A 22,926-nucleotide genomic window follows, 5' to 3' on the forward strand; every position below is an offset into this window, starting at 1 on the left:
TTTGTAATCCAATTTGGATGCTGGCTTAACAGCAACAGATCCCGGTTTGCTTAGCCGTCTAATAAACAGTTACAAATAAACAGTTAACAACAAACACAAATACAAAACACTCATGGTTACTTTCAGTTTCACCTGTCCTTTACAGGTCTTTCCATAACCAAAACATAGGAACAGATTGCATCGTCACATCCTCTAAAATACCCTTAGTCACGCCCCCTTTGGTATCCTCCAATGACTGACACATTGCCTACCGTATTAAGGCGATGACTTTGGTATTGTGACTCCGCCCCCTACCTGGATGGCCGGCTTCCGACTGACCCTGGAATGAACTGCCAAACCATCCAGTATGGGGCACACAGTTCCTGTTATACAGCGCCCTCACAGGTCGGGAGGGAGATTGTTGACTAGGATTAAGTCGGTCTCTGTCACACCCCTGTATTTACATCACTAAATATAATACAAATACAGTGAAAACAGGTCTTCAGTAGAGCAAGGCTGAAAGTATTAAGATATCCTAACAAAAATTAACAAAGCTGTGTAGATTATTAACATGGCTTTCCACTCACCCCCTTCTGAAACATTAAGAACAAAAGAACATAAGAAAGTTTACAAATGAGAGGAGGCCATTCAGCCCATCTTGTTCGTTTGGTTGTTAGTAGCTTATTTATCCCAGAATCTCATCAAGCAGCTTCTTGAAGGATCACACAGTGTCAGCTTCAGCAACATTACTGGGGAGTTGGTTCCAGACCCTCACAATTCTCTGTGTAAAAAAGTGCCTCCTACTTTCTGTTCTGAATGCCCCTTTATCTAATCTCCATTTTTGACCCCTGGTCCTTGTTTCTTTTTTCAGGTCAAAAAAGTCCCCTGGGTCGACATTGTCAATACCTTTTAGAATTTTGAATGCTTGAATCAGATCACTGCGTAGTCTTCTTTGTTCAAGACTGAACAGATTCAATTCTTTTAGCCTGTCTGCATATTACATGCCTTTAAAACCCGGAATAATTCTGGTCGCTCTTATTAGCACTCTTTCTAGAGCAGCAATATCCTTTTTGTAACGAGGTGACCAGAACTGAACACAATATTCTAGATGAGGTCTTACTAATGCATTGTAAAGTTTTAACATTACTTCCCTTGATTTAAATTGGACACTTTTTACTATATATCCGAGCATCTTGTTGGCCTTTTTTTATAGCTTCCCCACATTGTCTAGAGCAGGGGTGCACAATTCCGGTCCTGGAGGGCCGGATCCCTCCTGGCTTTTGTTCCAACTGTGTTCTAAATTACTTAATTAGACCAATAATTGGTAATAATTGGTCCAATTAAGTAATTTAGGGCAAGGTTGGAACAAAAGCCAGGAGGGACACTGGCCCTTCAGGACCGGAATTGTGCACCCCTGGTCTAGAGGAAGACATTTCTGAGTCAACATAAACTCCTAGGTCTTTTTCATAGATTCCTTCTTTAATTTCAGGATCTCCCATATGATATTTTGAATGCACATTTTTATTGCCTGCGTGCAGTACCTTACAATTTTCTCTATTAAATGTAATTTGCCATGTGTCTGCCCAGTTCTGAATGCTGTCTAGATAATTTTGATGACCTTTGCTGCTGCAACAGTGTTTGCCACACCTCCTATTTTTGTGTCGTCTGTAAATTTAACAAGTTTGCTTAATATACCAGAATCTAAGTCATTAATGTAGATTAGGAATAGCAGAGGACCTAATAATGATCCCTGTGGTATAGCACTGGTTACCTCCCTCCATTTTGAGGTTTCTCCTCTAATCAGTACTTTCTGTTTTCCACATGTTAACCACTCCCTCATCTATGTGCATGTATTTCCTTGCATTTCTACTGCGCTCAGTTTGAGAAGCAATCTTTTATGCAGGACTTTGTCAAAAGCTTTCTGGAAATCTAAATAAACCATGTCATATGCTTTGCAGTTATCCACTGTCGGTGTTGAATCTTCAAAAAAGTCAAGCAGGTTAGTTAGACACGATCTCCCTTTCCTAAAACCATGCTGACTGTCTCCCAGAATACTGTTACCATAAATGTAATTTTCCATTTTGGATCTTATTATAGTTTCCATAAGTTTCCATTTAATAGAAGTCAGGCTTATTGGTCTGTAGTTACCTGGTTCGGTTTTGTCTCCCATTTTGTGGATTGGTATTACGTTTGCAATTCTCCAGTCTGTCGGTACAACCCCTGTGTCAAGAGACTGTTGCATGATCTTGGTTAGTGGTTTGTAAATAACTTCTTTCATTTCCTTGAGTACTAATGGGAGGATCTCATCCGGCCCAGGGGATTTGTTTATTTTAAGAGCTCCTAGTCCCTTTAACACTTCTGCCTGCAGCTCACTGATCCGCTTAGCAGAGGTGAAGGCTGTCTTCATAGACAGGTACTTCAGCTCTATGGAGTCTAAGGGCTCAAACTGGGCCTTTGTAAGAGCCTCCAGTACAATGTCAAGGCGCCACTCGGGAAGAACAGTCCTCCTAGGAGGATGTAATCTCCGTGCGAGTTTTTGAAAGTGCGTAGCCAAAATATACGCACCCGGAGACATAGAATCTACGGGGGCATGACAAGCAGATATAGCTGCCAAATACACTTTTAAGGTGGAAGGGGACCTTCCAGTGTCAGGCAGTTCCTGCAGGATAGGACAAGTAACAGGGTCATGGCTCCTGGCCAGGCACCAGGCTTGAAAACACTTCCACTTGTAGGTATACAAAGACCAAGTGGAGTGGACCTAGCGCACGTTTGGAGTCTTTGGGCCAAACGTGCGCTAGGGCGTCTACGCCGAGTGGATCGCCTAAGCGATGAAGGGAGTACCATAGGGGGCAATGTGTCGTCTCCGCCGAAGCGAACAGATCGACCTGCGCCTTCCCGAACTGTTCCCAAATGCGCTCCACCGTGTGAGGGTGGAGACGCTACTCTGACGGATGCGGACCTCTCCTGGAGAGGAGATCCGCTGCCAAGTTTGCCACTCCCGGAATGTGCGTCACCCGCAGGGACAGCAGGTTGGCCTGGGCCCATAATAATAGCTTGAAAGCTATGCCATGCAACCCCGGAGACCGAAGGCCTCCCTGGTGGTTCATATACGCTACTACTGTTGTGCTGTCCGTCCGGATCAACACATGTGTGCCGCTCAGCACTGGAAGAAAGTGCTGGAGAGCAAGGAACACCGCCTGCAATTCCAGCATGTTCAAGTGCAGGGGTGCCCAGCAGTCCGATCAGGATCCGCGGACTCCCCTGCCCTCCCAGACTGCTCCCCAACCCCGGTTGGAGGCGTCTGTTGTCACCACTTGGTTATTTAATACTACACCCATTTGCACCCCTCTGCGCAGGTGAGAGGGAACCCTCCACCAGCATAGGGCTGCTGAGCACGTATGAGAAACAGTCAACCTGCGGTGTCTGTCGCGTTTGGCGTTGAGATGAAACGCATTGAGCCACCCTTGCAGCAGGCGCATGCGAAGCAGACCCAGTTGGATCGCTACTGTGGCTGCGGCCATCAGACCCAGTAGTTTCTGGCACACCCTGAGGGTTACCTGCGATCCCTGTCGAAACAGGGAGAGGCAATCCTGAATAGCTGCTGCCCTGTCGTCCGACAGGTATACGTGCATTGCATTGGAGTCCAGCCGGAGCCCCAAATACGTGGTGCATTGCACTGGTGCAAGCTGACTCTTTGCATCGTTCAAGGCTAGGCCCAGCCTGACCAGATGCTCTGTCACAATCACCGTGTGGGCTAGAGCTCCCTCTCGAGACTGGGAACAGATCAACCAGTTGTCGAGATAGTTTAAAACTCTGATCCCCTGCAGCCGCCAGTATAGCATCCACACACTTTAAAAAATGTACGCAGAGCTAGGGAGAGACCAAACGGCAGCACAGTAAACTCGTACGCACTTCCTTGAAAGGAAAAGTGCAGATACCTCCTGTGCTCTGGACGAATGGGAATATGAAAGTATGCGTCCCGTAAGTCCACAGTTGTGAACCAGTCTCCCGGCCGGACAGACTGGAGGATGTGACGGTGTGTCAGCATTCGGAACCTCCTTTCTTTCAGAAACCCGTTCAGGAGCCTCAGATCTAAGATCCTCCATCTCTTTTGGGTACCAGAAAGTATCTCAAGTAGCACCCCTCTTCCTGGGAGAAGGGGTCTACACGACGAACGGCTTGCTTGTGCAGCAAGGCAGCCACTTCTTCCTGAAGTACCAAGGCTTGCAAGGGGTCTGTCATGAAGGTGCTTATGACACCTTTGAAAGGGAGGAGGTCCCAAGCGAAACTGAAGCGCATAGCCAGTTTGCACTGTAGCGAGCACCGAGGCATCCGAGGTTCAAGCGCGCCAGTACTGCAGCTGTTGTGCCGAAAAGGAGGTCTGAGGCCGCCAGCCTTCAGGGGCCCTGCTGGGGCTGCTGAGGCTGGGGCTGAGCAGTTTGGGGTGAGCGCGTAGCACGCGGGCCCTGAAGACGACCCCTGAGACGCTGGTATGTGGATCGACCACGACCTGCGTTCCCTCTACCTGCTGGTTGGGCTCGGTTACCTTGAAGGTGATGCCTTATGTCACCTCGCGGAGCTGTGGGGACTGGAACTGTTCTGGTGACAGTTCTAGTCTGGGGGGCCCGCCGACGGCCCAACCTACTCCACGCTGGAGCGCGGGGAGGGAGCAGCACAGCCATCTGATGGGAAGCCTCCCGTTCCCGAAGAGATTTCTGCAGAATCTCTTCCACAGCTGGCCCAAACATATGTCCCGGGGATATGGGCGCATCCAACAGCGCAGCTTTATCTGCATCAGGGACCCTGGCTTGTGACAGCCACAGCTGTCTACGCGCCACAATTAAGCCAGCCAGGATTCGGTCCAAGGCTTGCCCCTGCAGACCGAAGATCTGCAGCAGTGTATCGGACAGGAGACACAGCTCTGAGGCCACCGGCTCCGGGAGCGGGGCCTCGCGCAACACTCCATCCAAATATGCGGTCAGCTCACTCACTGTGTTAGCCAAGCGGGTTGCCTGCGCCTCTGCTGTGTACGCTCGCTTTAAATGCGTCTCTGTCACCCTGCACTGAGGGTTAGGACACATCGGGTCTCTAGCGAGCCCCCCCACCGGCGGGGCCCTAACCAGGGCCGCAATGGTGGAGTCTACCAGGGGAAACCCCGCCAGGCCGAGCTTATCTGCGCCCTCTAAGGAGGAGAGCAGTGTAGCCTGCTTGGAGACGCTAGGAGCCGAAACTGGTCTATCCCAGGAGGAGCGTACTTCCTCCACAAAGTCTGGGAAGGCTGGGAAACACTGCGGGCGGGGAGCCAGCACCTGCGTCCAGAACACAGACCAGCGCCGCTGTGCCGCCGGTGTCCAGGCAACCTGCTGGAACGCTGCAGCACATTCCATGAGAGCCGAGACCGAGTGTGGCAAACGGGCTGGTATTGGCTTCTGACACACAGCGCGGAGCGTATACCAGGGGGGGACAGAGGCCGAAGTCGCGGTGGGTGAAGTTCTTTTTTCAGCAAAAAACACCACTTTTTTCTAAGAAGGAAGGAAAGAGAGAGAGTACACCGAATGCACACAAACCAATTCACCGCAGCGGTCAGGTTCGGCCGGCGGCTCCGCTCGAACGGGGATACTGCAGTACCTAGCCCCGAGGAAGGGAGCGCGGCTGGGTCACTCGACAGTGGGGGTACAGCCAGGCCTGGCCCCGAGGAGGATACTTGTGTAACTCTCAGGAAAAGACAACTCACTCGCGGGTGACTGCACAGACAGCCGCTCACATACGACAGACAGTAAAAAAGAGAGCGGCCCACCAAGGGGGGCCACTGAAAGACAGAAAGATAAAAGACTCGGTCCTTTTCAAGAGTCGTTGGTTCCAGGAAAGCAGCAAGCCAGCTTTCAGCATGAATGCTAGGGAAATACAACCGACCCGAATCGACTTGAGGGCTCTTCCTATCAATACGCTCAGTCTAGACACAGAGGTCTTACCTTACCGTCTTGAGAAGGAAAAAGAGGGAGATCTTCCGGTGAGTGACGGTTTTATACCCTTGGTAGGCGGGACCGAGTGCGTCATCACAGGAAGGGGCCTTCGTCAGCTCTGATATAGAGAGCTCAGTATTACCTACCTCAAGGGCAGGGAATATCCCATACTTAATGTTGGTAGTCGTCTTCGACTTGAAAGAGAAATGCATTTATCATGTTTCCCACAAAGCACTGCTTGTGGTCTGCTCTATTTTTATTGTGATCATTTAGACAGACACTGCCTGGTTTCAATAAGCGGTAAACTTAACACGCGCTGAGACACTTAGGAAAGTTAGCACCTTTAAGTAAATATGGTTTTTATATCAAGTCCCTCCCTCGTGGTATTAGGGGAGAAAATTTGAATACATTTCCATAGATTACCAAATGACTCAAACGCGGTATGTTTTCCCACCCAATTCATTTCGCGTGCAAAGTCATTTGCCACTGGTTTGTGAATATAGCAGGTGTACAAAGCACGCACAGTAACAGGCTTACTGTGTGGTAAACTGGTTACCGCTGTTTAGTGCATGAGGCCCTCTGTGTTTGGAGAGAGTTGGGATGCTATATATTGCTATAGCAAAGGTGATCAGTAAGGAATACAATATTATCATTTCTTTATTTGCATTAGTGCAGTATCAGTGCAGTTTAAAACGTATATTGGTCTGTCAGCTTGGAAAGGGAGAGCACAAGAGACTAAAAGGAAGATTTCCAAAAAACAAACTGTGATAGCCTAGTAGTACTAGGGGGAGGAGACTCAGTGAATGCTGTAACTAACTACATAGAGAATAGCAACGTCTTGGACTATAATATTATTAACATTGTTAAGGCAGGACTAAATAAGACCAAGTTTTTGTACAGTAGTTCAAATTAACATTACAGTAAAAATATAAGGCTGTAGTTAATGAACACCCCACAAGTTAGCATTAAAGTATGTACTGTATTTATTGGAAGCACTCGTGACTTCAAGGTAATGTTGCATTTTAATTACCCAAAATACAGTTTAGGCACAGGCAGATATGCATAAAACTTACCATCTCCTTTATGGTGCCAGTAATAGTGTTTAACATGACAGTATTTCATCGGGTGATGCATAAACGCCATTTACCATCAAAAAACATCACTCATCTCAATGTTAGAATAACCTGGCCTTAGAGACCAATTTTCTCATTAACATATTATTCGTCTGATTCATAAATCTGTATTGTGCCATTAATTGATCCTTACCAGCATCATAATTAACACGTGTCTCAGACAAAGACTTTAAAGAAGTGACAACAATTTATTCTACAATTATTTGTATGTGATTTATGCATGCATGTAAAAAAATGCTTAAATACTTAAATGCTTTAAAACTTTTGTCATCTTTATAATGAATGTATTGTAAACTAGAAACGATCAGTTCCCAGCACAGTGATAAATATAACATTAAAACATTGTTGCAATAATGCTGATCAATCTTAACTCAATTATTGTTAATCTTGCAGTCTAGCATTTAGAAAGTGTGAAGCCCTGGTGATAAAACTGTGTAAATGTATGTACTGAGATCAGATGGTAGTTCCTCCTTTCACACTATGAGGCTTGTTGCTAGCTGCACTGCAAAGCCATCTTAAACACTGAGGGGTAGATGTACTAAAGTGTTGTGGCTGTCGCAATAATTGCAAACCAGTTGCAAACGAGTCGGAAGTCTAGGGTGAAATGTACTAAACATGCACAACGCTGTTAGCGACTTTTTAGGGAATGCTATGTGTCAGCAGTTTTTCTTTGCGGTTCAGCCTTAGATTAATATGTAATTATAGTTGTTCCTGCATAAATTCACAAGAATGGGGTGGAGAGAGTGCAAATGAGGGTTCTCGAATATTATAATGAGATGTACTAAAACTGCCTCCTATTATGTTCAGAATTTAGGTACATCTGTTATGTTTTAAACTAATTTAAACAGCCTTAAATTGATTAAATGTTTTTATTTGCAAAGGTTTTACTCTTTTATGCTCTTTTAGTCCAGGAGCTGTGATAAAACTTCTTTGACTGCCAACCTGGGAGCTCCTCATTTTGGAATGTCTTTACTAGTAAGATGTTGTTGCAATACTGACAGAGAAGATTAGGCTCTGCCTTGTAGATATATATTGTTTGGTTTTTTTGTTTATAAATATCTCCAGCCAAGTGCAGCCATTTCCAGAAATAATAATACAAATATAATAATAATAAAATAACAAATTAAATAAGTTTTATTCCTGTTTTATTCCTGCACACAAATCTACACAGATAAATGCCACGGGTCACAGTGACCCGAAACATCTTATTTGTATACATGACCTGTTCTAAAAAAAATAAAACATCTCAGAGGTTATTTTTTCTGTGTATAAGTTCATGACCCCAACTTAGGAAAAGTCATAAAATATTAAACAGAAAATGAAAAGGAAAATCGCATTTAAGCTAACTCGAAATTAGAGTCGGATCAAATAGACCCAAAACCTAATAGGAGGGTTAAGAACTTTTGAAAGCATGTTTCAAACAGTCACAATTAGCAAATTGCAGTATGAAAAATACTCTCCTCTCACCATGACTGCTGTGATTGCAGCAAGAAGGAGACATTGTCTTCAGCAAGAGTGATTTGTAGGATGAGAAGAGAAAGAGTATTTTGTACCCGCATTACCCTCTTCTATTTAAATGAAGACACATAATTCTCAGCTGCTGTCTGATTTAAAAGATGACCTGGAGCCTGTCACCCAGAGAAGCCATGCTATCCCTGCAGTGGTCAAATAATTTTACACCCTGCATTACCTTTCAGGGGATGATGGCAGCTGTTGCTGGCTTTTCCCAGTCTACTTTCTATCGTGCGTTGTCAGTTTTGCTCAATGCATTTTTGTAGCGAACACCCAAATACCTATTTTTCCGTAAAAGCAGGGTGTACTTACAAGCCTTAAACACATTTCTATTACATTTCTGATTTCCCCAACGTGTTGGGAGCAATAGAGTGCACACATGTGCCGCTAACCCCTCCAGCTCATTCTGAGCATCTGTATAGGAATAGAAAACACACCTATTCTGTTAATGTGCAGGTGGTTTGTAATTGTGCACAATTTAGCACTGCACCACTGACTAACTTAAATAAAAACTGACAGTATACATTTGGCTTATAGGCTACTCATGATAATACGAATTAGTGGTATAATGCATAATGTGTTGCTAGTCCCTTGAAATTCGTATTAGCGAGAATTGACTATCCTCCTTGTCAATGCGGTACCATAATCTATTTTGTGTTAATTGTCTAGGCTATAAGTAGGCCAATTTAAAAATAAAACTAAAATCATATTTTATTTGCATTGTACACCAATGTGTACAATGCAGCAGCATGATTTATTTTGTGTTACTGGTAGCCTACAGGCTGAAGTAAAAAGTATGTGCTCTAGGTTTTCACTTGATTTTGCTACTGTACTGTATACTTTACAGATTAATTTTTTTACATGATTTAATGTGTAGCCTACTGTGACAAGCAGGCTCTAGTGATTACGTCAGACCAGAAAGGAGTACACAGACAGACGGTGGATGAAATGGTAAATGCGCTTGCTTGCACCGGTTTATTGTAAAATAAAAGGTTTGAACAAAACAAAACACAGGACACGGCACTTGCGGCCAAAATAAACAGACAAACACTAACAGACACTAACAAACAGACACTAACAAACAGGGACGAACACTAAACAAACAAGTACCGTGCTGGTCCTCCAGCACCACGTAGCAATTGCAATTCCTTTACTTTCTCTTTCTCTCCTCACTCTCTCCCGTTCCTTCGCCCTGAACACACAACCCTGAGTGAATGAAATGTGCATCTATATATACTGTTGTGCTGGGATTCAATTACTAATTAATTATTCACTTGAATCCCAGCACGTGAATTAATTATGTGCAACCTCGTGCTCACATATTAATTACTTTAAATGCATGTGAAGTGATGTGCAATCCTCGTGCCTAAATACAATTATACATTTTAAATAACTCGTGCTGCACACACCCATTTATATCCCGTGCAGCCATCTCTATACACCAACATTAACACACCACATGCAACATATAACACAGAAATGCACACGGGGGGGGGGGGAACGACACATTGCCACACCTACCCAGAAGACATTAGTGTTATTTCAGCACAATGATTTTGTGGCAGTCTGGCTCGCAGTGGTGAAGTGGATGACGTCACGGACCAGGAAGTAACTGACACCAAAACAGTGGATGGGCGGGTGAAGCTGAGTGCAGTAGCACTCAGCGTATTTATTAACAAACAAAATATTTAAACAAAACACAAAACACAAAACAAAAGGGCACGAGCGCCAAACGAATCAACAAACAAACAAGTAAGTGTCGTGCTGGAGAATCCAGCACGTTTTAGCAATTGTTTTTTTCAAATGTGACTCGCTCTCTCCGCTCCCCGTACTCTCCTCTGTACACCCAACCACAAGTGCAGAGAGCTGCAGGTTTATATACTCTGGCCGAGGGATTAACTAGTTGGTAATTATCTTATTATCCCTCGGCCAGAGTCTGCACGTGTTTGGTAAGGATGCATGACTGTCAGCTAGTTAAATAATCAGTAGCTGATCAGCCATGCATCCTCACAGGGTTTTTAAATATAACAATAAAAGACGCGGCGCTTTTACCCGCGCCGCAAACAAAAATACAAATAATAATAAATAGGGGCGGGACACTCCGCCACACATGCCGCCCCTTCCTGCCGCGAAAGTGCGGCTGGGGAAACTGGTCTCCTGACCTTCCCCCTCCTCTTCACGGCCAGCAGTTCCCCTCCGTGGGGCTCTGACCACACAATCTCCTGCCGCGAAAGTGCGGCTGGGGAAGCTGGTCTCCTGACCTCCCCCCCCCTTCTTCAAAGCCGGCAGTTCCCCTCCGTGGGGCTCCGACCACAGTGTAGTGACCCCAGGCGAAGCAGGATCCCTGGCGACCCCAGGCGAAGCAGGATCCCTGGCGACCCCAGTCGAAGCAGGATCCCTGGCGACCCCAGGCGACGGCAGCGGACCCTCGGGAGGCGACGGCAGCGGCAGCGGACCCTCGGGAGGCGACGGCAGCGGCAGCGGACCCTCGGGAGGCGACGGCAGCGGCAGCGGACCCTCGGGAGGCGACGGCAGCGGCAGCGGACCCTCGGGAGGCGACGGCAGCGGCAGCAGACCCTCGGGAGGCGACGGCAGCGGCAGCGGACCCTCGGGAGGCGACGGCAGCGGCAGCGGACCCTCGGGAGGCGACGGCAGCGGCAGCGGACCCTCAGGAGGTGAACTCGGGAGGGGAGCCCCTGGCCATGGAGGCGGCAGCGGGAGCTCCACTTCTCCCTCGTTCCCTGTAGCTGGTGGCTCTCCAGGCGATGTGGAGCAACAGGCAGCCCCAGGCGATGCAGAGCAACAGGCAGCCCCAGGCGATGCAGAGCAACAGGCAGCCCCAGGCGATGCGGAGCAGGCATCCTTGGGCGAAGCGAGGCAGGCATCCTTGGGCGAAGCGAGGCAGGCATCCTTGGGCGAAGCGAGGCAGGGCAGGATCAGTCCTTCCCATGAAGGTGGATGTGGAACCAGCAGGTATTCACCCTCTGCTGGTGGAGGTGGGAGGGGAAAGCAGTCCTCCCACGGCGGCTGAGGCGGAACCAGCAGGCATTCACCCTCTGCTGGTGGAGCTGGGAGCGGCAAGCAGTCCTCCCACGACGGTTGAGGCGGAACCAGCAGGCATTCACCCTCTGCTGGTGGAGGTGGGAGGGGCAAGCAGTCCTCCCACGGCGGCTGAGGCGGAACCAGCAGGCATTCACCCTCTGCTGGTGGAGCTGGGAGCGGCAAGCAGTCCTCCCACGGCGGTTGAGGCGGAACCAGCAGGCATTCACCCTCTGCTGGTGGAGGTGGGAGGGGCAAGCAGTCCTCCCACGGCGGTTGAGGCCGCACCAGCAGGCATTCACCCTCTGCTGGTGGAGCTGGGAGCGGTAAGCTGTCCTCCCACGGCGGTTGAGGTAGAACCAGCAGGCATTCACCCTCTGCTGGTGGAGGTGGGAGGGGCAAGCAGTCCTCCCACGGCGGTGGAGGCGGAACCAGCAGGCATTCATCCTCTGCTGGTGGAGGTGGCGGAGGCAGAGGCAGCTCTTGCTGCTCTGCTCCTGGTGATGGTGGAGACAAAAGCAGCTCCTGCTGCTCTGCTCCTGGTGGTGGTGGTGACAGAGGCAGCTCCTGCTGCTCTGCTCCTGGTGGTGGTGGAGACAGAGGCAGCTCCTGCTGCTCTGCTCCTGGTGGTGGTGGAGACAGAGGCAGCTCCTGCTGCTCTGCTCCTGACGGTGGTGGAGACAGAGGCAGCTCCTGCTGCTCTGCTCCTGGTGGTGGAGACAGTGGCGAGGGCTCCTCACCCTCTAACGCTGGAGACGGCAGCAATGGCTCCTCTCCCTCGGGCGCTGGAGACGGCAGCAATGGCTCCTCACCCTCTAACGCTGGAGACGGCAGCGATGGCTCCTCTCCCTCTGGCGCTGGAGACGGCAGCGATGGCTCCTCTCCCTCTGGCGCTGGAGACGGCAGCGATGGCTCCTCTCCCTCTGGCGCTGGAGACGGCAGCGATGGCTCCTCTCCCTCTGGCGCTGGAGACGGCAGCGATGGCTCCTCTCCCTCTGGCGCTGGAGAAAGCAGCGATGGCTCCTCTCCCTCTGGCGCTGGAGACGGCAGCGGCTGGGCTTTTCCCGATGGAGCTGGAGATAGCGGTAACCCTGCCATATCTGCAGCCAGGTAGCGGATTACCATGTCCGCAACCTCCGGGAGGGACACTGGGCAGTGTTGCTTTTCCCAGGCTTCCCATCGCTCTCCATCTCTGGCCCACAGGAGGTTGATCACATCGGGGAGGGCCTCTTCAGCATTCCTCCCAGGCTCCACCAGCCAGCCCCAGATTCCCTCAGAGGAGAGCGAACTCCTCTTAGCCAGCGGGCCCTCTCCCCCTGACGCCGGACGCTCAGGCTCCTCCATCTCCTGCCATGGAGGGGGTTGGTCTGGTGCCACGTGCCCGACCTCACCAACTGCGAAGCACCACTCCTCACCCTTCAGGCAGGTGAGGCAGACGTCCAGTGTGGCAAGGTAAGGCTGCTGTTGCTGCGCCTCCTGCTGCTGCTGCTGCTTTCTCCCCCGGCTACTTTTCCCCATTTTTATTTATTTTTTTTCCAAAAAAAACACACAAAAATACTTTTTGAAAAAAACAAAAAAAAAACCTCCTTATCCTTTCCTGGTCCGGCTGTTGGAGGCGTTGTATGTCCCACCTCGGACACCATATGTGGCAGTCTGGCTCGCAGTGGTGAAGTGGATGACGTCACGGACCAGGAAGTAACTGACACCAAAACAGTGGATGGGCGGGTGAAGCTGAGTGCAGTAGCACTCAGCGTATTTATTAACAAACAAAATATTTAAACAAAACACAAAACACAAAACAAAAGGGCACGAGCGCCAAACGAATCAACAAACAAACAAGTAAGTGTCGTGCTGGAGAATCCAGCACGTTTTAGCAATTGTTTTTTTTTTTCAAATGTGACTCACTCTCTCCGCTCCCCGTACTCTCCTCTGTACACCCAACCACAAGTGCAGAGAGCTGCAGGTTTATATACTCTGGCCGAGGGATTAACTAGTTGGTAATTATCTTATTATCACTCGGCCAGAGTCTGCACGCGTTTGGTAAGGATGCATGACTGTCAGCTAGTTAAATAATCAGTAGCTGATCAGCCATGCATCCTCACGGGGTTTTTAAATATAACAATAAAAGACGCGGCGCTTTTACCCGCGCCGCAAACAAAAATACAAATAATAATAAATATGGGCGGGACACTCTGCCACAGATTTATACATTTAAAATACATTGAACACTATAAATTTTTGGTAGATTTTTTATTTGGGGGTAAAGGTGGGGGCCCCACTATAGAATCTGATGGGATTAAACTGCCTTTCATTATTTATTCAATAAAATGCTAGAGATCTTGTTAACATATCGCAACCATTATTTAAATGTATATTTTGCGGCTCTCTTCATTAACATATTTTCTCTTAATACGGCAAAATGTTTACTTTGCGAACTGTTGCAATGAAAATGCAAATTGCGGTATGTTTGCACTGCAACTGGCCCATCTTATTACATCTACCCCTGAATTATTATAATGCTGTTAATTAATTCATTAGACATGCAAATAATATATTTTATTTTCACCCCTCACATAGGATTGAGGCAAATTATATTGTATCTTTGTAAGTCAATTAACAGTTGGAACTAGGCATCCTTTTTAAATGTTAAGGGTGTGAAATAGGTTACACATGAGGTGCACATACTATACTATTATCAAGGAATAAAGGTGGGAGCTGACCCACCAGTGCAGAAAATTAAATCAGGCAAAACAAAAAGAAAAACAGAAACACAGTCCCTCAAACAAATCAAGAGGCAGAGGCGAAGGCTTGTTGTACAAAAACCCCACCACCTTAAGGCACTGGACACTTATTAACAGCAGATGGTAAAGATTACAGACAACAGAGCACAGCCAAGATCGGGACTCTATTTTACAAGCAGGCCACACAATGGAGCCCCAGATCAGATATAATATTACTACGTTAATACTCTTCACAGCCTCACTCTTACTTGGCTTTTCAACATGATATCACTCTTGTCTATGATTGGTTTGGAATTAATTATTTGAAACCGAACATTTCAAAAACTAAATGTATGATTATCTCCCATCCAGGAAATCAGCTCCAAAAGTCACTCATTGTAAACTCCTGGGTGTTTGGGTATCTGATAACTTGCTCTGTTCACACCATGCCGATTATTATGTTTGCGGCAAAGCGTTCCTTTAGAGAGGCCCCTCCAAATGTTGTTTTACATCTTTACAAGAGTTTGGTAAGATCTATTTTAGAGTACAACTGTTTTGTCTGGGATCCATTTAAAAAATACAATAATAAGAAGCCTGTGCAAAAATGTGCTTGTAGGATTGTACTGAGTAACTGGAATTGGGATCTACTTATGAAACCTTCTTAGTCGCTCTTCTCTTAAACCACTAAGTGGCAGAAGGTCCTGTTTTATTCTTGTTCACTTCTGTAAGGTTCTGCATTCACTGTGTTCTCCCTCTATTTCAGTCCGTGCTTGTAAAAAACCTGGTCTGAAAGGTCTCCACAGAGCCGCTCTGACCATCAGCCCTTATCTCTTCAGTTGTGTTGTCATTCTTTCTTTGGTACAGCCTTAGGGTTATGGAATGCCCTTCCGGATTCCATTGTGTCATTGTCAAGCCTCTCTGGGTTTAAAACTGCTGTTCAGTGTCATATGCGTTTGAGGTGGACTTGTTTTAGTTGCAATGAAATTTAAATGTAAATATCTTTATTATTTATTATTATTATTATTTCTTATTTCTTAGCAGACGCCCTTATCCAGGGCGACTCACAATTGTCAGAAGATATCACATTATTTTTACATACAATTACCCATTTATACAGTTGGGTTTTTACTGGAGCCATCTAGGTAAAGTACCTTGCTCAAGGGTACAGCAGCAGTGTCCCCACCGGGGATTGAACCCACGACCCTCCGGTCAAGAGTCCAGAGCCCTAACCACTACTCCACACTGCTGCCCCCTTTATCTTTTAATATATTTGCATATTGTATGTACTGTATATGCATGTGTATATATGTGTTTTTATTGATATTTCTTGGATGTATAATAATTGTTATATTGTTTGTTTTCGAGTATGGTCTACTTAGGTCTTGCTTTGTTTTAGTGCTGCACCTGTGGCCACAAAGTGAATAAACTAAACAAAACTAAACAAAACTAAACTCAAATAAACTTTTTATGAAAAAAAAAACAGAACCAGCTGAGACCTGTATAACAAACCTTTGTGTAAATACTAGACTTTACCTCACAAGACTGATGAGATTGTTATGAAAATGGCACATACAGTAATTGATACTCAATAACAGCTTAAGTCAGCCTCAGTCACAACATGAGCAGACATTATTTGCTATGGGGCTTTGTAACAGGGGTGTTCTGTTTCTGTGTGGGTATCCTCTGATTGACAAGAGAGACAGAGGTTGACGTTGAAACGCTGCTCAGGCGTCCAGGTTTTATTAATAATTAACAGGCAGTTGCAGTGGTTAGTGGCCATCAGTAGTGTACCAACAATGGTAGTCCTAGTGTGGGAGGACATATACAAAAATGTACATGAAAATAAATACAAAAAGTCCAAACAAAACAGTGGGTAAAAACAGCTAAAAACAAAAGTTTGCCTTCCAGTGGCTCAGCGCTGCTCCCACTAAAAGGAACTTTCTCCCTAACACACTAAATCAACTCGTGTGATTAAAATCCCCTGCACTAATCCCTATGCTGAGCACTCGGATCCCGGTTAACACATACGGTGGGTGATCATGAGTGGTTGCTTTGTTTGCTCACCCTGGTTTTTACACACAGTCATGAGGATTCCCAACCAATTCACTTCCAGGTTACTAATAAAGAACAACAACATGGAGAACCAAGAACCAAGGACTGGCTATTCAGACCCTTTTAAAGGGATGTGGCCAGGGTTAATTGATAATCAATTAGTCAATCTACAGTCACATGCTGCACATAGATTTAAATTAGGTTGGGAGGAAATTCTATCCTCCCACCCCTGCCATATCTAACACAAACTTTATTCTGCAAAAACGTTCAAATTAAACACATTTTCTTTACAAACCCTTTACCTCAATTTGCATTTTCGTTGTGACCCTTAGCAAAGTAAACATTTTGTCGTATGTACTAAGAGAAATTATGTTAATGAAGAGAGCCACAATATACTCATTTAAATATTTGTTGCATCTTCTTAGCAAGATCTCTAGCATTACACATTGTGAGAGTCATACGACATTGTTCAAATAAATAGCGGGAGCAGAGCGTGTCTGAAGGATAACGTCTATACATGCAAGGGTGCAAGAATCAGAATAACATTGTTTTTCTTAAATGTAAACGTCATCTGTATAATGCATTCTGTTCTGTCTTCATTTTACCTATTTTATATTTATAAAAAGATCATGATCCTATACAGATGCTCAGAATGAGCTGGAGGGGTTAGTGGCACATGTGTGCAGTCTATTTCTCCCAACACGTTGGGGAAACCAGAAATGTCATAGAAATTTGTTTTCAAGGCTTGTAAGTACACCCTGCCTTTCGTGAAAATTAGGTACTTGGGTATTCGCCTCACAAATGCACTGAGCATAATTGGCAACGCACGAGAAAAAGCAGACTGGGAAATGCCAGCAACAGTTGCGACATGTTTAAAACATGCTTTCAAAAGGTCTTAACAAACAGATGCAATTGTAAGTGTCTCAATTGCTGGGAGCTTTAGTACATCTCATTATAATGTTTGAGAACCCTCATTTGCACTATCTCCGCCGCCTTTCTGCAAATTTATGCAGGAACACCCATAATTACATATTCATCTTAGCTTGAGCCACAAAGAAAAACTTCTGCTGCAAAGCATTCCCTAAAAAAGTCACAAATTTAATTGCGCTTGTTTAGTACATTTCACCCTAGACTTCAGACTTGTTTGCAACTGGTTTGCGACTATTGCGACAGATGCAACACTTTAATACATCTACCCCATTATTTACACACTCTTGATGTTCTCAGATGAGACGTAAATGATGTTGGTCTATATAGAAAATATATACCACAACTGGCATTAAGATAAAATGTACCTAACAACTGAATCTGTTCAAGTCTTAACTTGCAGAATGCATAATGCATACAAATGCATTACTTGTATTGTAACGCTTGAAATGTTTTTGCTTACGATTGTAAGTCGCCCTGGATAAGGGCGTCTGCTAAGAAATAAATAATAATAATAATAATAATAATAATAATAATGACACTTGTACCATACGTCTAGTAATTCCCAAATGCTCTACTTTCTGCAATACTGACATTTAAAGTACTCCACCAGATTTGATCCTATTAGACATGTTCCTTTTCAGCTTGGAGCTTTTCATAAAACTGGGCATTGAAAGCAATAATACAGGTTACCATAAGAATGCTATGTAGCTCTTCTGATTAGCTATACTTTCTTGGAATTTTAATATTACTTGTCCAATTGAGTCGAATGTTTTTGGGCCTTGTTTTATGTCTGTCCCTGGGAAACAACTGTACATATTAGGGGTTTGTTTTTGAGACTGTGATAAACCTGCTCTGCCACCATTTTTTAATGTTTTATTCACATTAATCCTCACAGCATAAGACAAACCACAGGTATAACACCACCCCCATAAAGCCACATGTTAATGTTTCTATTGATCAAAATCCCTTCAGAGTTTGTTACCTCAGCTGCCTGATGTTAAAAGCACCACTAAAAAGAGTATATTTAGTATTAGAAATCTTGGTTTTCAAACTATCTGGACACCATAAGAACTTTTTTTTTTAATGTGTATTTGTGGATCATCTGTTAGGACCTTTTTTAAAATACGAATATAATCTTAAATGTTGTTTTGTATGAAAATTATTGTATGGGGGGGAAAAAAACAAAACATTATGAATAATTCCCACATAGTGATTTATAAATATGTCTAATAAACAAACATGTTTTTTTCCCCCTTTTATACTAGTCGAAGTTGTGCCCCTTTGAACTTTGATAAACATGACTGGAGTTAGCCAAGGAGAAATGGTCCCTCACCAAGGCTGGCAACTTGGTGTACCAGATTACTCCCTCTGCACACAAGGCACCAGTGCTTTGTAGTTTCTGTTAGAAAACAAAAGTTGTTTTGACACTTAATCAAACTCATGTTTAATTATACTATAGCCTTTCAATGTTTTATATGTGGTATTTGATACTACACAATAAACACAAATGTACATTATTTTCATGAGGACTTACCTTTACTCCATTTTTATTTTTGCAGCATCCTGTTTGCAGATATTGTGGGCTTCACAAGTTTGGCCTCTCAGTGCACAGCCCAGGAATTGGTGAAGCTTTTAAATGAACTCTTTGGAAAGTTTGATGAGTTAGCCACTGTAAGTACATGTTGTTATTTATTTAACACCTTGGTTAATTCCTAGGGTGGTGTGGGTGTTTGATGTGTATTTCATTGTGGTAGTAATTGTATATACTATATATTAAATATAATTGTAGGCCTGCACTGACCATCTATTACAAACAAATATATGTTACAAGTTATTTTGCTGTTACTCATTTTTTGGAGAAAAAAAATATGTAAAAAAAAGGATTGAATCAGTTCCTGGCTCAAATGGGGCAGCGACGGCTGTAAATCTCACGTTTAGAGAAGAGAAGGAGGAGGGACCATTACCACAGCAGTCTTTGAGCTACATGTCCTCCATAAAATTATCAGCATTTTCTCAAAGTGTACAAAGCGTGCCTGGGGGGAGTTCACGACACTCTATGTAGTAAATAATTTAAAAGGCAATGGAGCGTCAACAAGCTTCTATTATTTTTCTTAATGCTTGAAAAATAGCACAATGTCTACCCTTGCTGTATTTGATGATCATTTTAGATGTCCCCTAACAGTTTCAGGAGAGCTGCAGTCACCAAAATTCTTACATATATCTAGTTTCAAAAAGGGATTTCTTAAGGATATACTTTCGAAAAACACACATTATGTAAGATTTTTTCAGTTCACATTAGGTTTATTTGGGGATTGTAGCCTTTTGTTAAGGTTATTCATCATGTCCACGTGCACACATCGGTGAAACAAATTTTGTTTAATTTGTCAAAGAAAAAAAGTAACAAGCAAGTTTTTTAAAGGTGGTTTGTTACAGTCGTTTCTGTGTTTTTTGAGGTCTGTGTTGGTTATAGTATTACTATTTCTCTGTCTTTGTCTTGGCAAGGGGTAAAAATAACCAGAAGCTTAATTTACTGTTACTGTGTGCTTTCAGTGCATTTTTTGTTGAAAAGCAAAGCAACAGTATATCTAGCTGTCTTTGGTTGTTTTTGTTGTGAGATGTGGTGTCTGATGTACATATAGTCATCATCTCGTAAACATTTTAGCCTGCTATTCTTTTCACACTAAGAAACTTCTTTTTCATTATACATTCTGTTGAAAAGAAAAGCCATAGTATATCATCATGTTAGAGGACAGGACCTTTTATTATGTCTGTGCGGTAGTGCAGACATAGTTAAGGTTTGAACGAAGGTTCTGTTTAAAGTTGATTTTACAACCAGCTCAAAAGGGGGGTAAATCCCCATCGATATGCATGAAAATTGGTGTGTGTGGTCGGATTGACAGGCTCAACAAACCCTGTGAACGGGGTCATATTTGGTGAAATACTTTTTGAGATACAGCGTGGCGATAAAAACAGCTTTTTTTTAAAAAAAAGAAAAATTAAGACGCTTTTATACACCTGTATCTCAAAAAGTACTGCTAATTAAGGAACCACACTTGGCATACACATAGTCCTGGGAGTGTAGATGTGCAACGGGGTATTTATATTTTCTGGGGGGTCCTGGTTTTACCGAAATTAAACCAAAAAAGATAACGGTCTGACGTCACTTCTGTCGTCTTCTTCTTCTGGTTAATCTATAGGGCGCATTCCATCTATTATTTTAGATGATTAGCGCCCTCTATCTGTAGTCCTATGTCTGTCTTTGTTTTATTTTCTGTCATCTTTATTTATTATAACCTCCCTTCTTTTCCTGTTTCCTTTATATATTTCGTCAGTACCCTTTCTCTATTCAGTCTCCCTTCCTCTTTCCCAGCAAGTTCTTTATATTGACTTCATATACCTCCATTTCTCTCAGCCTCCTCTCCATTTTCCTTCTCTGCTCATATTTCTCACACTTTAATAAATAATTCTACTGTAAATAATAAGTAAATAATTCTACTGTAAATAATACGTTCTACTGTTTCAGCTACTTTACATTTTTCACACTTTCCATCTTCATGTTTCCCCAGTCTTAAAAGATGTTCATTTAAAGAACTATGCCCAATCCTTAACCTATCCAACGCTCTTTCCTCTTTCCTTCCCAACTCTTTGTTCACCCAACTGTTATTCACCTCTTTCTGGATATTATTATAAAACCTTCCTTTTATGCTTTCATCCCATCTCTTCTGCCATTCTTTTACTATCATTTTTTTCACATAGCCTCCCATTTCCTGCGATCCCAGAGGAATCACCACATCAATTTCCTCTCTTTTTAACCCATTTTTTGCTGCCAAATCTACCATCACATTGCCCAGAATGCCAGAGTGACCAGGAATCCAAACTAAAATCACTTCGATCCCCATTATTGTACATTCCTTATATTGTTGCATTATTTCAAACATGATATCTCTTCTATCATTAAACTCCCCTTTTAATGCAATAAGAACACTCAATGAATCTGAAAATATGACTGCTTTTTTAGGCTTTATTTCAGCTATTTTAACTATTGCAAATAGTATAGCTACCATTTCTGCAACATATACCGATAAATGGTCAGATATCCTCGCTATTTTAAATATATCTAATTCTGGGATATAATATGCCATTGCCACTCTTCCTGTTTTTGGATCCTTGGATCCATCTGTATATATACATAATGCCTCCATACTCTACAAAAGCTTGACTCTTTCTTTTCAGTTCCATTTTTTCCCCTCCTTTCTTCACTTGCTCACTCAATTCTATACAACAGTTTGGTTTTTTCATCAACCATCCCGGAAACACATTTATATTAACATTCTTTACCAACTTCAGATTTTCCATTTCCCAATTCCTTTATCCATTTTTGCATCCAATACCCCAACGTGCCCCCATTTGTTTCCCACCTCTCCTTTTTATAATGATTAATCCACCTAATCTTCCATGCTTTTCCAAGGAGGAAATTCTGAATGCAGAGAGTTAGCCTTTATCCAATATTTTGTACTTAACCATTTCCTCCTTAGTTCCAATGGCATCTCATTTACTAAAACCTGCATAGTATTTATTGGAGCAGATTTCATAGCTCCTATACATACCCTTATTGCTTTAGCTTGCAAATTAACCAATTTTTCCATCTTACTTTTACAAGTTCCCACTAAAATCTGACTTCCATAATCTATTACACTCCTAATTAACCCTCTGTATATCATCATCATACAAGTTTTATTTGCTCCCCAACTCGTCCCTAAAATACTTAGAATATTCAACCTTCCTTTACATTTATCTATTATAGAATTTATTTGTTTTCCCCAAATTAATTTTTTATCAAACCACACTCCCAAGTATTTAAATTCCTCCACCTCTTTAAGAATCTTATCTTGATATAATAAATTTAACTTCTCCTGCTCTCTTCTTCTTCGTGAAAATAATAGCACCTGTTTTTGTTACTGATATTTTAAAACCCCATTTATTTGACCACTTTTCCAGATTATTCAATGCCTCCTGCATTTCCCTTCTAACTATTTCAATATGTTTATTCCTTTTATAAATAACCCCATCATCAGCAAACAGACCTACAGATACTTTTGATCCTACTAAAATATCCTCAGCTAGATCATTTATTATTATATTAAATAGCAAATGGCAAATAACACTTCCTTGAGGAGTTCCATTTTGCATCTGAAATCTTTCAGAGAACTTCCCCTTAATTTTTACTTTAAATCCTCTTTCCTTCAGAAACTCTCTGATCCACCACAAAGTCCTCCCTTTTATCCCCAATGATGCTATTTTATATATTAAACCTTCTTTCCAGACCATATCATACACTTTCTCAATGTCAATAAAAACTGCCCCAACCACCTCATTCTCACTTAATGCCTCCTTGACTTCAGTAGACAATCTTACCAACTGATCAGTCGTCGATCTATTTTTACGAAAGCCACTTTGATAATCACTCAATAATTTTTTAGATTCCAAAAAATACCCCATTCTCTCACACACCATCCTTTCCATAATTTTACATATAGTAGCCGTCAATGCTATTGGTCGATAAGATCCCACTTCACCCGGATCCTTTCCTGCCTTACT

General features: G+C 43.7%; 1 protein-coding gene across 2 annotated transcripts in view; it reads left to right on the top strand.

Annotated features, from left to right (window-relative positions):
- Positions 1–22,926, top strand: part of LOC117399269 (adenylate cyclase type 1-like) — a 185,216-nt gene that overhangs the window by 12,697 nt on the left and 149,593 nt on the right. For both annotated transcript variants that reach the window (XM_033998358.3, XM_059022542.1), the window contains exon 4: positions 18,888–18,999. In XM_033998358.3, the coding sequence (XP_033854249.1) occupies positions 18,888–18,999 (112 nt within the window). The remainder of the gene's footprint in view (positions 1–18,887; positions 19,000–22,926) is intronic.

Source organism: Acipenser ruthenus, chromosome 4 (genome assembly GCF_902713425.1).
Source record: "Acipenser ruthenus chromosome 4, fAciRut3.2 maternal haplotype, whole genome shotgun sequence".
Lineage (NCBI taxonomy): Eukaryota > Metazoa > Chordata > Actinopteri > Acipenseriformes > Acipenseridae > Acipenser > Acipenser ruthenus.